The sequence below is a fragment of the Copidosoma floridanum genome, unplaced genomic scaffold, assembly GCF_036245765.1.
Source record: "Copidosoma floridanum isolate Cflo_tuat_1 unplaced genomic scaffold, Cflo_Japanese_pri ptg000014l, whole genome shotgun sequence".
NCBI classification, from domain to species: Eukaryota; Metazoa; Arthropoda; class Insecta; order Hymenoptera; family Encyrtidae; genus Copidosoma; species Copidosoma floridanum.
This window is the reverse complement of record NW_028321891.1, coordinates 3,375,526-3,389,705: the sequence shown is the minus strand read 5'-3', so window position 1 is coordinate 3,389,705 and position 14,180 is coordinate 3,375,526. Positions and strand designations below refer to the sequence as shown.

At 37.4% G+C, this 14,180-nt stretch overlaps 4 protein-coding genes across 4 annotated transcripts; 1 reads left to right on the top strand and 3 right to left on the bottom strand.

The window, feature by feature from the left end:
- Positions 1-2,491: 2,491 nt before the first annotated feature.
- LOC106638229 (general odorant-binding protein 83a-like) lies at positions 2,492-3,670 on the bottom strand. Its single transcript, XM_014351306.2, has 6 exons — positions 3,554-3,670; positions 3,402-3,477; positions 3,234-3,322; positions 3,042-3,144; positions 2,778-2,842; positions 2,492-2,688 (listed from the first exon to the last, which is right to left on the bottom strand). Exons 1-6 carry the CDS (start codon positions 3,614-3,616, stop codon positions 2,671-2,673), a joined length of 414 nt encoding a protein of 137 aa, XP_014206792.1. The 5' UTR covers positions 3,617-3,670; the 3' UTR covers positions 2,492-2,670.
- Positions 3,671-4,662: 992 nt separating this feature from the next.
- Obp10 (odorant binding protein 10) lies at positions 4,663-7,050 on the bottom strand. Its single transcript, XM_014351278.2, has 6 exons — positions 6,965-7,050; positions 6,144-6,231; positions 5,997-6,049; positions 5,740-5,905; positions 4,949-5,013; positions 4,663-4,864 (listed from the first exon to the last, which is right to left on the bottom strand). The coding sequence occupies exons 1-6, from the start codon at positions 7,028-7,030 to the stop codon at positions 4,847-4,849; spliced, it is 456 nt and encodes a 151-aa protein (XP_014206764.1). The 5' UTR covers positions 7,031-7,050; the 3' UTR covers positions 4,663-4,846.
- A 1,254-nt stretch (positions 7,051-8,304) lies between these two features.
- LOC106638187 (uncharacterized) lies at positions 8,305-11,523 on the top strand. Its single transcript, XM_014351250.2, has 7 exons — positions 8,305-8,834; positions 8,923-9,194; positions 9,274-9,676; positions 9,746-10,219; positions 10,279-10,529; positions 10,608-10,846; positions 10,921-11,523. Exons 1-7 carry the CDS (start codon positions 8,721-8,723, stop codon positions 11,217-11,219), a joined length of 2,052 nt encoding a protein of 683 aa, XP_014206736.2. The 5' UTR covers positions 8,305-8,720; the 3' UTR covers positions 11,220-11,523.
- A 215-nt stretch (positions 11,524-11,738) lies between these two features.
- Positions 11,739-13,595, bottom strand: Bcs1 (mitochondrial chaperone BCS1). The gene is made up of 5 exons (XM_014351251.2): positions 13,286-13,595; positions 13,024-13,215; positions 12,776-12,915; positions 12,095-12,694; positions 11,739-12,022 (listed from the first exon to the last, which is right to left on the bottom strand). Exons 1-5 carry the CDS (start codon positions 13,414-13,416, stop codon positions 11,808-11,810), a joined length of 1,278 nt encoding a protein of 425 aa, XP_014206737.2. The 5' UTR covers positions 13,417-13,595; the 3' UTR covers positions 11,739-11,807.
- Between the last annotated feature and the right edge of the window lie 585 nt (positions 13,596-14,180).

Sequence of the window (14,180 nt, the reverse complement as noted above, 5' to 3'; positions counted from 1 at the left end):
AATTGCAGATGAAAGATATATTATGAGTACTCGGACGATTGTTGATTAATTATTATCGCGGCAATATATTATCATGTGCGACATTATAGCATCTTGCGATTGTTGATGTAAGAAAAAAAAAAAGTCATAATAATACAAGGATGAAAAAGTATATGGATGCAAGAGACGTAAAAAATATTTAAGAAATAGTACATAATATAATTCGAGTCAAAGAGACCATTTTAATGTAAGTTTTAATATATATTAAATCATCTCTATTTATATATATGTGTATTACAAGTTTCAGTTGAAATCTTGTTGACGTTTAAAAAAATCAATTAACAATTACGCGCTGCTTTCAGCACGTAAAAAATAACAAGTATATATACAAATAAAACCGTTATTCCTTATTACAATTGAGAGAGTTTTACCGTATGCCTAACTAGTAAAATCAGTATCTTTTTTTTATTTAAAATTTTTTTACAAATGGAGGTTTTTTCCAAGTTTTCAGCTGATTGTACCGATGTACACACAATAATTTCTCTGAAAGTGGAATAGTGTGCTTTGAAGATATTTCTTCAATAATTTATTGTTCGAAGTACTTCATTATATTCTGTATTATTTATGAAAAATATGACATTGTGTCAAGTAATCCTTTATAAGCTTTTTCTGCAATTTATATAAATTGTGTATGCAAAATACAAAATTACCTACTTTATTTTAAATGAAGAATAAAAAAAAAAAAAAAAGTGAGAAAAGTCAAATTTTTTAAGCAGGTAACGAGAAAAAAAGTAATACGCATCACAATGATATGAATAAAAATTATGATGTACTTAAAATGAAATAACTCTTGCCATTTGCGATGATTTCGAATACGTTATAAGTGTATATACATTCCTATGTATATATTGTGCACTTTTATTAATGTAATAGTATCTCTCGTTTCAAAGATTGTTCTGTGAAAAAACAGTGCCTGTATACCCCAGACGCTAGAAAAAAAAAAAAATTAGTTGGTCGACTTTCCGACGACTCTGTTACCTAATTAAGTCGATCCCACTCATATAAAATCCATACACATATTATTATATAAAAAGAAAACGAGTACTTTTGTCTACTCAACTTTCTTTGTAACTCAAAGTATAATAGATACTCGAGAACGACTATCACTTTGCATTAATTTTTATATTTATTTAAAATTTAAAATACGAAAGTACTTTTGGGGGAGAAATATAAGCGGGCACTAGGCAACTTCGTTAGTACAAGTGGAATCGAACGAACCATCGTAGATACACTGTATAGTACATCTATTGTAAATCCATTATAGATATCACATAAAAGTTTTGTGACATTAATTTATTTAAGGAAAAATGTGTTAGCTCTAGATACTTTATACATCACAGCTAAAGTAGTATGTCAATGTTTCAAACTGATCCGCATTAAATGGGCTCGGCCTATGTTTTATTTCAATGCAACCTCGTAATTTTGCATGTATGACACGCTCGTGGGATGTTTAATAAAGCGAGGATTTTTAAATATTATTTCTTTGAACAACAAATGCGTCTTTTTGTTGAATTGCGGAAATGTTACATAAACCCAAATAAGAATGCTGACGTCTGCGACGTTACGTGTTTTTTTAAATTTTATAGTCGCGATGAAAAAAAAAAAATGTACTTACTTATGCAGTAGATAGAACAAAAAAAAATTATTTCTGTGCAATACTCGAATCTTCCGGAAAGAGAAAAAATTTTAAGATCCGTTGGATGGTTATAGTAATACTATTGGAACAAAAGAATCATGTCGACTCTAATTGTAGTCTGAAGAGAAAGAAAATAGGTAGGTATGTAAATCTCACGTTACCGATCCGACTAAGCAATGCACACAGCGAGTCTACGTTGTTATTCTAGATTAATGCGCAATATGTTACACATACGCTATTTAATTGCTAAGAAAACACTAAATCATGCAATAATTAATAGAGACAAGCAAATAATGTTGGAATTATTATTGAATTCGTCGTTTGAATTAATAATTGTTTTTGATCGAAAAATATCGACCGCTTTAACATTTAACCATTTTATACACGTACAAATTTTATTTTAATATATACGATGTTTTAATAAGTGTCAAATGTTCCTAATGTGTTAACTTTACATCAGAATATTTATATTCCTTATTGAGAAATCTGTTGATTGATAAAAACAAACGTTGCCATTATATTTAAAATATTCTACGATACTTATTCTTGTATATTTGCGTTTTAATCAAGGAACCAAAGGTGTTGTTGGTCAAAGTTGTATTTGAGAAGAGAAAAAAAAAAAAAACAGCAAACTTGCGAATTTTCAGTAAATACAAAAATAAAATTTATTAAGTGTAAACTATTCGCACATACGATGCATCGTTGCAATGTATACTTATTATGTGCCATGCGAGCATAATGACTTCATCTCTAGTTCATAAGACTCATGAAAAAAGTGAAATATGAATAAAAATGTTTGAAAAAAATACTATCTCGTGATATTTATGTCTTGTTTTATTATTTTTATTTATTTTATTTTTTCTCCTAATGTTGTTCATATAAATTTTTACATTATATATTATTTGGTTACATATTACTTGCGAATATTTGAAAGGCTAGAAGAAGCAAAGTGAAAAAAAATCAATAGCTTGGAAATCCAGTACGTGCGCAACTTCTCAAATCATGAAGAATTTCTAAAAAAAATAATTTTAGAAGTTAAATTTTGTTTGTGAATTTATTTTATCAAAGCACTTATATCGATGTATTATTTCAAATTACGTACCTCCGGGTTAGTCTTTTGGAAACATTGAACGATGTTGAAAGCCGAATCGCAAGGATTCTTTCCAGCTGTAACGCAAAGTTTAAAAATTAAGGGTTTCCAAATTTTTCTTTGTGTTAACGTTCAATAAATAAGGCTGTACTTTAATAAATTTTATCTTTACGATCGACAACAAATATTGAAATTAAATAACGATTATCAATTCACAGTGTTGAAATGGTAAGAAAAACTAAACATTTTCCTTATAACAATTTATTAAAAACTTACTAAGATGACGACAAGCGTTGATCATTTCCATTGCGTGCTCCATGTACGCTGGTGGGATTTTCGCAATCATCTTGTCAAAGTCGATGTGTCCATCGTGATTGAGCTGTTGTTGAGGAAAAAATTATAACGGTGAAATTTTATAAAAACCAGATTTTACCGTACGAATCCTCCCATGTATATGTATATACTTACCAAATCGAAGGAGTTGAAAAGGCAAGAGAAGTAGCAGCCGAGCAATTCACTGGGATGGAAGTAGCCTTCGACGGTTTTGTCGACGTGCTCTTTCAAAAGAAAATTCAACGTTTAAAAGACATACTTAGAGAAGATATAACTATAAAATCCGTGGACTCGGCTACCAACCGATATCGACTCCAGTTTCCCTGTGGCATTTCTCGCGCAGTCCTTCCACGAGGCCCTTCAATTCCTCAGGGATTTCCTGCGGCAAAAACAACAAATATACGCGCCGATGCGACAATACGAAGGAAACGTGAGATAATGTCGGGATAACTTACACCAGCGTTAACCCGAAGAGCACCAAGGCAAACAACCAACAGGCACACGGCTAAACTTTTCATGTTGGCGAAAATGTTGGACTACCCGCAAAGTCGTACTCAGAGGGACTGCAAAAGTGCAAATCGAACTGTTGGATGTACCTCCGAGGTGTCGTTCTTTTATACCCGATTTTTAAAATAATGAGCGACTACGCGAACGGAAATTACGGGCGCAGAGCTCGCATGACTGTGGATAACCGTACGCACAGTGTACACATGGTAACCGGTCATTTTGCACGTGCATGTATATGGCTGAACGTTGAGTTTCGACAATCGTGTACACGCTTATCCGATCTTGCCGAGTAGCAATTTATTAAATGCCATGTCCGCGTTGACACAAAGGATGTCGAACAGTGCGTACGATTAACTAATTATAAATTGAAAACAATGTCGCATAAAAGGAAGGAGGATTGAGGCGCAAAATATTTTGGTGGTGGTCGCAGAAAATGATTGTAGGCTTTGTTGTTGCTTTGATCGTTTATTTTTTGTTTTTCATTCGAACATACTTTTTTTTTTTTCGGCGGAACCTCCAACTCGAGTATCGCGTCATATGATCACAGCACTGATCGTTTGGCGTTGATTTTTACAGATATTTTTACTGTTAAAAAAAAAAAAAAAAAAAAAGGTATAGCAAATGAATAATATGATTAAAGGAGCTTTGAGTGACAGAATCATGACAATGTCTTTTACTTGAGCGTAACAGTGTGGGCAAAACAGTATAGTTGTAGGGAAAAATTACGCGAGAGCCAGAGCGCAGAGTCATTGTTGAATAAACGCAACTACTCCTTTATTTACGCCCACACGGCATGTGATTTCAACGCGTGACTTTCGCTTTTTTTGTCTTCACGCGCAAACTGTCAAATATTTTTTTTTATATAATACCGAATAGGCGGACAAGTTGCGGAGACAATCATTCTTTACACGGACGCACGAAATCTTTGTGAAAATTAAAAGTTGTAAAAAAAGTTGTGTTTTGTTTTGTTTTACTTCTTTAATTCTAATACACACCTAACAAGTTTCCTTTTTATCTTTGTTTGTTTATTAATTTTTTTTTTTTTTTTTTTTTTCCATTTCGATTGGGAGTCGTTGATTATACAATCACTACGAACGGCAGCAATTCCTGTCATTCATAAACTTATCGATTGTGCTAGTCAGCGAATTGACACATTTTTTTTAGCACTTTGAGATTCAATATCTAAATGTAATTCCAACGGCTTCTTCTTACTTTCTCTGTTGATTGTTGTTTCTTCATTTTTAAAATAGATAGTAAGTCTGCAAAATTAATTAAAAAATCACTAACATTTTTTTTGTTGCTCAGGCGTGTTATTATTGTATAGAGTAGATGCAAAAACTTACTTTTGGTGATCTTTCTGCGTAACATTTGTTAAAGGAATACGCATACTCGCAGGAATCGTCGGTTGCTAGAATACAAAATATTTAATGAAAATTAATGTCTTAACATTTTTTTCATTTAGCAAAAATTATTTCACGCAACCAGACTTGGGCACAAACACACTTTCTCAATTTGTTGCAATATAATTGTTTGCTAAAAGTGTAATGCTTTATTTATGCTCAAAAAATGTTTTTTAATTAGTACTTAAAACACAGTAACTTGCCAAAAAATTTTTCAGCACGAACAATGCACAGGCATTCGGAAGAAAAATCAGTTTGAGAGAAAAAAAAAAAAAAAAAAAAAAAAAGTATTTGAAAGAGTGGTGCAATGTCACCAGGTGCGGGCACAGTAAACATTCAAAGATATAAAAAAACACACTCAAAGTAAGAAAATATATTTAATATTTTATTTGAAATACTTAACCATAAACTTTGTTATCTAAAATATACATATTGCATCTATATCTGCTCGAAATAAAAATTTTCCTTTGCATATTGCAATGTAAATAGTAACGTATAAAAAAAAATTGTTCAACAAAAAGAATGCATATTATTGTTCGGGAATAAAAATTGTCCATCAAAGCGTTGAAAAATGCATGAAATAAACGTACACCCAAGTCTCTACTTATCATTTTTTGATTTTTTGTAAACAGATGGGCCTATAGGAGTGCAAAATGTGTGATTTAGTCGAAGGATAATCCATCGGTCCACCTTTTTACAGCGAAATCGAGGTTGTAATCAAGCAAAGTACATACTGTTGACTCCGAAGTAACTACCGAGGGCCTTGCACTCGATAATTGCCTTTTGAACCTCGTTGCGGTACGCTGGCATTCTCTGGAAAAATGTCAGCATGCCGTTCAAGCTCAGCTCCCGTTTCTCATCGATCAGCCCAAATTGCTCCCACAAACAGTACATGTAACACTATTTTTTATTTATTTATTTATTTTTTTTTTTTTTCATATTATCCAGATTTGTCGAACCAACTACATCACTGCATTAATATTCTCCCTACCTTCAATTCTTGCGTGTCCGGCCACTCTCCGTTCCTCACCGATTCGATGTCGGCTGAAAAAAGAATTTCCAATTTTTTTTTTTTTTTTACCCGCATATGTATATTTCATACAATAAAAGAAAGAAAGAGAATTTCTGCTTGAATTACCAGTGGATACCCCAGTCTGGGTCTGGCAGGCATTGACGACGCTCGCCGCGGTCGCAATCATCTTGTCGGACACGAAGCTGGGCCGCGTCTGCAAATATACACCACAACCGAGGTAACATTTGTTGTAATTTTATAAAAAATAAACGCTAATCGCGCGTACGATACGGTAAACACCATGCAAAGCTCGAGCTGTATATAACGTCGCAGACCCTCGAATTTCGCAATCGCACAATTGTATATAGGTGTACACGTTACAATCGCGTGCGAGATTGGCTCGGTCGCGGGCTACTTTCATGCGCCCTCGTATGTTATATATACCTATAAATGCATGCATACGATTCTGGCGGCATCAAGTGTTCGTATTATCATACAAATATACGTATGTATCACGAAGGCGCGCGCTTCTGTCGAAAGGCGAGTGACATTTCAAACGTGTTCCTTTACAACGAGAACCGTCCACATTATTACACCTATACTTGCACTAATTTTGTAAATGATGTATGCTTTTTCTCTCTTGGCATATGGATAAAAAGACTCGCGCGAGAGCTTGCAGAGTTATATATATATATAATATCATTCCATGCATCACTTGTTAGATTCCTGCGTTGTACTCAATGGATACACACACTCGTGAATTCCCTGCACCCGAGAGGGAAGAAGGAGAGCAACGAGCAAAAGAGAGGAGGTGGTACGGGAAGGGAGAGGGTTGACGCCCCTGGCGCACATGGCAATCGGGTGAAGTATGTATACTTGTATAGATTAGGATGCTGTTGTTGTTTCGTATCTGTAAAGTCGTTGAATGCGTGTATGTATTTACGTACCCCAGCACAAACGATGCCGAGGAATAGGGTAGCGAGGACAAACTGTCCCTGGAGCTGGCCGAGCATAGCTGCTGTGGTTTTTGCGACAAAAGCACAAGTGCTTGCGTTTGTGGGCGGAAAGAAGAAGAAAAAGGAACGAAAAACAACAACAACAACAACAACCGCGGAGCAGCTGCCTCGGGCGGCAAGCAAGGGTGCGCGACTGATGCTGCAGAGATACGCTACCCACCAACCTATATACTTACTGTGTTGGTACTGGCCAACTGCTCCGATATCGGGGGCGGCCAGGCCAGTATACCTCGCTCCCTTCCACCCACGGCTACTCTTCCTTGCTTTGGCTCCAGCTAGACTCGCCTCTCCCTCGCCCACCATTCATACAATATACATATACATACAACTGGTAGCTGATCCCCTCCTTTTTTTCCTGCTCACATGTATATGTATACATTTTATACAAATGGAGCTTGTAAATTTATGCCGCATCCATCGAGCAAAAGAGAAAATAATTAAAATTAAAACAGAACAACAGTTATGCACGAGCTATTTGTTGGTTCGTGAGTGGAATTGAGAGGCAAGGGGAAAATAAAACAAGTCAAGAGCATCATTCTGCGACGTTTCAAAAATGAGTCAGTGGATCAAGTGTCATGAGTCACAATTAACGTTCCTTAGCACGACGATTCAAGCGCGTTGTTCTCAACTAAATCGCCGGATATGGCACTTGATGTCCCCTGCCTGATGTTACATATACAAGCACCTATGACAACGATAATACGTAATCTCGGACACCAGGCGGCAAAATCGCGTAACACCTTATTCTCTCGGCAGTCTATTTTCGGTCCTTCATCCTAACACCAAGTGAGCTATATATATATATACGTACGATATAAATGTTCATGTCATGAAAAATAGCTCAATTGGAAAATCGTACATACAACCGATCTTGTGATTGATCGCGAGATTTGATTTACATTGGCAATATCAATTGTATACCTGCACGTGATATTCGTAGCTTTGTTAGCTCATAATATATACTATATTATTAAATTGTATGTACCTGAAGGCGAAAAGTATGTACAACAGTGGTCATTACCTCAAAAGTATATTTTAAAAAAACAAGAAATTTCTGTATAAAAAAAAAAAAAAAAAAAATACTTGCTAAAAAAAGAGCTTGCAAGCTCGGGAGCTATATGGTGGCTCTCGGCTGACGGAACTTCTCGATGTATAGCGTTATGTGTACATGTATATATGTGCCATATTTTCCATCCTTTCTTCTCTCCCGCATTCGCTCTTGAATCTCTCAATCGGAATAAGTACTCCGAGTCGGAGCTCCACAACTCCACACCTTTCACTGTACCTATTGTATTGTTGTGTACAGTTTGCGTTCCAACAGCCAATTTCGGAGCGTATCGTTTTTTCGTAGTTCATCGTGCAGTTATTGTTCCGTTTGATTGTTGTTTTGCAAGTAGTTGGGCCTTGCTCCAAAATTCAAAAGATACTTATTAGAAAAAAAAAACAACCATTGATAATTCGCGTGTGGCTGTGTGGACACATTTGTTTACACGACACGAGCACGCGTGTATACGGTAGTCTGCATAATGATGATGCAGTCTCTTGTCAGGAGGAAGAGGACGGGTACGATGATCCTGGGCTGGGACGTGAGTGGCGAGCCCAGTCACGGTGCATCGCTACGATGAGAGCCCTCGTCGAGGAGCCGAGTGAAAACTTTACTCCCCAACAATAACGGCGATTACTTAAAATGGGCAAGACCAGGGGAGTGCACGAGACCACTCCGGAGATTCGCAATCGCATGGTTGGCATGTTCGAGGCTGGCCTCGGGCTGCGGGAGATAGCGGTGGCTGTCAACTGCTCGGTAAGTCCATGTATCCATTTTTGCCGCGATGGGCTATCAAAATTAAGTTGTAATCGTTTCCCCTGGCGGTTATCGGTGCGGCTTGCAGCAAAGAACTGTCAAACGCTGGCTTAACAGATTCAACCGGGAGGGAAGCGTCGAGACTCGCGATAGGTGCGGCCGAAAGAGAGCCACGACTCAGGAAGAGGACGATGCCATCGCTCGCCTGGCTACCCAAACCCCCATCACGGCTGCCAAGGCTGTGTTACCTGCCCTGGGGCTGCACTGTTCCGTTGACACAGTCCGCGAGAGGTTGCACAAGGCCGGCATCCACAACTGGAGGATTCCCTCCAAGAAGCACATACAGAAGATCCCGATAGAGTACGTATAAATTAGTCATCGTGGATACTTTTACGTATATTGATGAATTTCAATAATTCTCAAGTCTGGGGTATTGTAGCATTTCAGATGAGTCGGGTATTCAGCAGGCAGTCTGGAGGACTACCGGCACTCAAGTGGGTAAGAAGAAACTGGCCAAACCTGGACCCAGCACCAACGACTCTGCACAGCCAAAGAAGAAAGCGTCTTCCCCCAGAGTCAAGTCCAAGCAGCCCAGGGAGCAGGAGAGTCTGCCGTACCAACCTCCAGTTTCCGGGGCTCAGGAGTTGGAGCAACGAGCGAGCGACGTCCAGTTGTTGGCATCGCCTCTGCTGCCACAGACCACGATGTCCCTCGATCCGAGCCATCAGTTTAACCACTCGTTGAACCCTCTGCCGCAGCCGCTCTACCAGCACCACCCGGGCCTGAATATGACGCAAGTTTGGCCTCTGGATCTCGTGCACAGTGCGCACCATTATCCACAGGTTTGTAGTAGAGCACATGTTGTTGGAGCTTTAGACTCCTCTGTTGACTACTTTCCACGTTGATTTCAGCATCCAGTCCACTTGCACGAACATCACTCGGCAATGCACCTTCAGTCTCACTTGCACGACGGTACCAACGAGGTACAACAGCACTCTCGAGCCGTATCGGAAACTCCGATGCAGTCGACAATCGTGCCTCTTCAGAATTTTGATCAGCACAAGGTGGCCAGTCACCAGGGTGTTCCGGAACCACCTCGAGAGAAAATGATTGCCGGATGCTCGGAGAGTCGTTCCAACTCGAGCAGCATTTGTTCCAATGAAAACAGTCAAAGCTCGAATGCGAGCAATAGCGAAACGAACAATGGGGACTGTGATGACTCGAGCAAAGGAAAAAATGCGAAAAGCATGGAGAATGAACAGAAGAAGAAAGGTGGCAAAGTCAAAGGGACGCTCGAGACGAGTGTCGAGATACGCAACCGCATGATTGGCATGGCCGAGGCCGGGCTGTCGACGCTGTCCATTGCCCTCGCCATCAACAGATCTGTAAGACTCGCGAATGGAGATTAAAGTGCTTTTTATTTGAAAACTGTTAATCTTTGTAGGAACGGACCGTCAAACGGTGGCTCGACAGGTGGCACAGGGAAGGCAATGTTCAGACGAAAGAGAGAAAAGGCAGGAGGCGCATCACGACCAAGGAGCAGGACGATGCTATCGTGGCGATGGCGAGTCAACAGCCGTTGACAGCCGCAAAACACGTGGCACCTGCGCTGGGTCTCAAATGCAGTGTGGACACGATTAGGGAGAGGTTGCACAGAGCTGGCTTCCATAGTTGGAAGTTGGGGAAAAAGCAGGGGTAGGCCGCAGCATTTGGAATGCGAGAAATTATTATTTTTTTTTTAATGATAAAATATGTGTGTTGTGTGATCGACAGGAAGGGCAATGTCGTTCACAACGTCCACCTTTGGCAGCCCAGTGGCAACAGATCAAATAGGAACAAGGCCAGTGGAAACAAAAAAAAGAAATCTGTGAAAAAACGTTCCACAGGAGTCGATAGTAATAAACAAATAAATAAAAAACAAACTGAAGAAGTGCCGCCTGTAAAAGTTGTTTCACCAGCCGCAAACGTGGTACCGGAAAAAATCGACTCCCAGTTTCAGAATCAATCGCAACGTAAGAAAAATAAATTTTCTTTGATGCTGTTACTTTGGATCAGAGACAAATACCGACCAATTGATATTTTTTAGCTCCTCCAGTGACTCAGACAACCCAAGACTTGAGCAGCGTAGCCGGTCTTATGCAGCCGCACATTCCTTCTGCGTGTAGTGCGAATTCAATTCCTAGTCAAAGTCTACATCTACTGGGACCCGTAATGCCACAGAGACCGGATTGCAGATTGGCGTTCTCCGCAATCGTGCCGACAATGCCGGGTCAATTTACTAGCAGCATTCCTCTATCCTCGTGCATGATGGCCGGCACATCTCATCCGATACACGTGGAACAATCGGACCCTATGAACTGTGAGCCTTACATCTGGAGCTTTTAAAAAGTACAGATGGACGTGCTTTTTTTTTTATTCGCATTTAAAACGTGTCAAGGACATTTAAGGTCATAAAATTACGGTTGCTTTTCCTGTGACTATTTTCGTACTTTTGTACAAAATCCAATTTTACACCTTGGAGGATACAGTTTCTTTTTTATAATAAGTCATGGCTGTACAAGTTTGAAACAAATATTGATCTCAACTACGAAATGTGATGTAATTTCTTTAATAATTTAATCTAATAAAAATATCATGACAAAAATCTAAGCAATAATGTAATTATTGATGTAGCGAAAAAAAAGTATAGTTTTTTATTCTGTTGATGACAAAAAATCATACTAAAAATTTAAAAATTTTTACACTATTGTACATATCTTGAAAATCTATATCGAAAAATATATCTTTGATACAAAACTGAATCACTTTTATTAACAAATTAATATTGCGCATTAAAAGTGATAATCACGTAATGTAATAAAAAATTGAATGTATTTTATGATTCTTTTTTAATTATTACACACTTTAAGAATCCCTATATCTTGGTTTGAAAATTATGTACATTATTTAATCATTAATTTTTATAATACAGATTCATGTCAGTTCCCAAAGTTTTGACACATTATTTACAACAACTTCTGGCTCATTTTTATAAAACAAAAAAAAGCCTTGAATTTGAGCTGGACTTACGTTTCGTTTGTGCGACAGGACATTTTCAGCAAATTTCTTTGCCAAATTTTCAACGTCGTTCTTTTTTTCTATGTAAAATCTAAGAAACATTTTTTCAAGCTGTATTGCAGAGCACCAGCCTGAAAAATAAAGGCATGCAATAATTTAAAAACATACAAAATTTTGTTGACAACTCAATTAACAAGGTATACCTATGTATTCCTTATAATCCACTCTTCCGGGCCTGATAAGAGCTGGGTCCAATCTGTCTAAATAATTTGTTGTCATAAATAGTATTCGACCTTCAGATGAAGCCACTCCATCCAAGGCATTCAACAAGCCACTCAAAGTTACACTATTCAAGCCTTGAAAAGCAGCTTTAACTTCTCTCGTTTCTTCTCTACTAACGAAAACAGCATCAATATCTTCTAATAAAATTATAGTCTCCTGCGGAGCTACAGCCAACAGGTGATTCAGTCTATCATCTGTTAACATTCTGTCGGACAAGTTGAGCACGCAAATTCCACGATTTAATCTGCCAGCGAGAGCAGTGATGAATGAAGACTTTCCACATCCAGGAGGTCCATGCAGCAAGTAACCTCGTCTGTAAGGAATCCCTCTATCACTGTACCATTTGACATTTTTTATAAACTCTTCGCAGTCGTTTACTATTTTGTCAGAAATACCAACATCAAGAATCACGCTATCTAGAGGTCTTTGTTTTTTTGGATGACCAAATTGTCGCCACTCGTGTCCCATCGCTGTGTACATAATAGTTTTTCCTTTATGTTCAGCCAATGCCATTTGTCTTGCTGAAAATATCAAATACAATAATTAATGAAAGCACCTTTGATTTAGCTAGTACACTTAATTTTACATATATTTTCAACTACCTTCATCTAGGATCTCGAAATACATTTCCTTATTTTTCCCTAGAGCAGTTAAATGGACAGACTCAAATGGCATTCCTAAATTGACGTCGTGCATCTGCTGCTCTCTTGTTCTCTCGACTTTTATCCAATTGTTGCGAAACCTTAGTGATGTTTCATAAACGTATGCAATCATAAACATCCAAATGGAAAAGTATAAAATAATCACAAATCGTGGTGACACTCTTTATGTAATGAATAAACTAGCCAACCTGAAGAAATGAGTGCCAATGCTGGGTATGAATTCATATTTTGTTGTAACGTAACCAGTATCACTCTGCAGAAAACTGGTCGACACAGCCAAATGTTGCGTTCCTTTTGCTCCCTTGTTTGTTATCCATTTCAAAAGCCACTCGTAACTTTTATCTCTACACGGCACCTCTAATGTTATCATGTAATGTCGTCTGAAAAATTATGTGAAAATAAATATTTTTCAAAGCATAACAAAAATTATTCTGTTGAAACTATAGTTACCTGAAAAGTATCATGCCAGTTTGGGCACTCTTTCTCAACAAAGCTGCACCCGCGCCCAAACCAAACAATCCGAATCCAGCTCCAAAATATGGATTATCGGATAAGGTCTGTACATACTCGATTATAGTCATACTTATTGTTTTATTAATTAATTAAAACTTCCCGTTATTGTAACACCGTTTAAGAATTACATGAATAAAAATTTACAGTTCTTGACATTCACAACAAATGTTAACTAAATCGTTAATTTCTAGTTAATATATTGTTATGAAAATTATGAGAATTCATTTTCATAAAAACTATGTAAATTTATCACAGAAACACTATACTTGACTTTAACATAATTTTTTTATAGGTTATGTGCATTTAGCGGCTGCTGCATATATATTTATATCAAAACGTCTGCTCCAAGCAGACGACGGTTATCGCAGATTTATTTGAATGAATTTGCGGGGGGACCAAATGCATATTTTCAAGAATCAAGTATCCTCATTAATCCAAGTACTATAGTATAAGTACCCTGTAGAGACTCTTGAGTAGAAATTTTTAATACAAATTTTATAGTAATAATTATAAAGTTATGTAAAAAAAAGTTGTTTACAAATATGACAACGAAAATAACTTGTGTGTCCTACTGCATCTAAGTATTGTTCGTTTTCATTCCTACAAAATTCATACAATCAATAGATGGACAAGTGTCAAATAACTGGAAATATTAGATAATTTTTTCCACTTTTTCCACTCTTCCGACAAAGAAATTTTTCGGTTGTTGATGATAAAGTGGTTAAAAGAGGTCAGTATTGTCAAAAAAAATCTGTATAAAAAGTGTAAACAAAAGTAATTATTAAAAAATTATCATTCAATAATTTATCATTTTAAGCAAAATCATGTTTAC

Bases quoted from the DNA above. Each gene is read 5' to 3' on its own strand.
- LOC106638229 (XM_014351306.2), bottom strand. From the start codon at position 3,616: ATGAAAAGTTTAGCCGTGTGCCTGTTGGTTGTTTGCCTTGGTGCTCTT. The intron at 3,145-3,233 runs GTAAGTATATAC...CCTCAACAACAG, and splicing joins TTTTCAACTCCTTCGATTTG to CTCAATCACGATGGACACAT. The intron at 2,843-3,041 runs GTAAGTTTTTAA...TTTGCGTTACAG, and splicing joins CAACGCTTGTCGTCATCTTA to CTGGAAAGAATCCTTGCGAT.
- Obp10 (XM_014351278.2), bottom strand. From the start codon at position 7,030: ATGCTCGGCCAGCTCCAGGGACAGTTTGTCCTCGCTACCCTATTCCTC. The intron at 6,232-6,964 runs GTACGTAAATAC...GTATATTTGCAG, and splicing joins TCGGCATCGTTTGTGCTGGG to ACGCGGCCCAGCTTCGTGTC. The intron at 5,906-5,996 runs GTAGGGAGAATA...AATAAAAAATAG, and splicing joins CGGACACGCAAGAATTGAAG to TGTTACATGTACTGTTTGTG.
- LOC106638187 (XM_014351250.2), top strand. From the start codon at position 8,721: ATGGGCAAGACCAGGGGAGTGCACGAGACCACTCCGGAGATTCGCAAT. The intron at 9,195-9,273 runs GTACGTATAAAT...GGGGTATTGTAG, and splicing joins ATACAGAAGATCCCGATAGA to CATTTCAGATGAGTCGGGTA. The intron at 10,847-10,920 runs GTAAGAAAAATA...GATATTTTTTAG, and splicing joins GTTTCAGAATCAATCGCAAC to CTCCTCCAGTGACTCAGACA.
- Bcs1 (XM_014351251.2), bottom strand. From the start codon at position 13,416: ATGACTATAATCGAGTATGTACAGACCTTATCCGATAATCCATATTTT. The intron at 13,216-13,285 runs GTAACTATAGTT...ATAATTTTTCAG, and splicing joins ACTGGCATGATACTTTTCAG to ACGACATTACATGATAACAT. The intron at 12,916-13,023 runs GTTGGCTAGTTT...AACATCACTAAG, and splicing joins ATTGGCACTCATTTCTTCAG to GTTTCGCAACAATTGGATAA.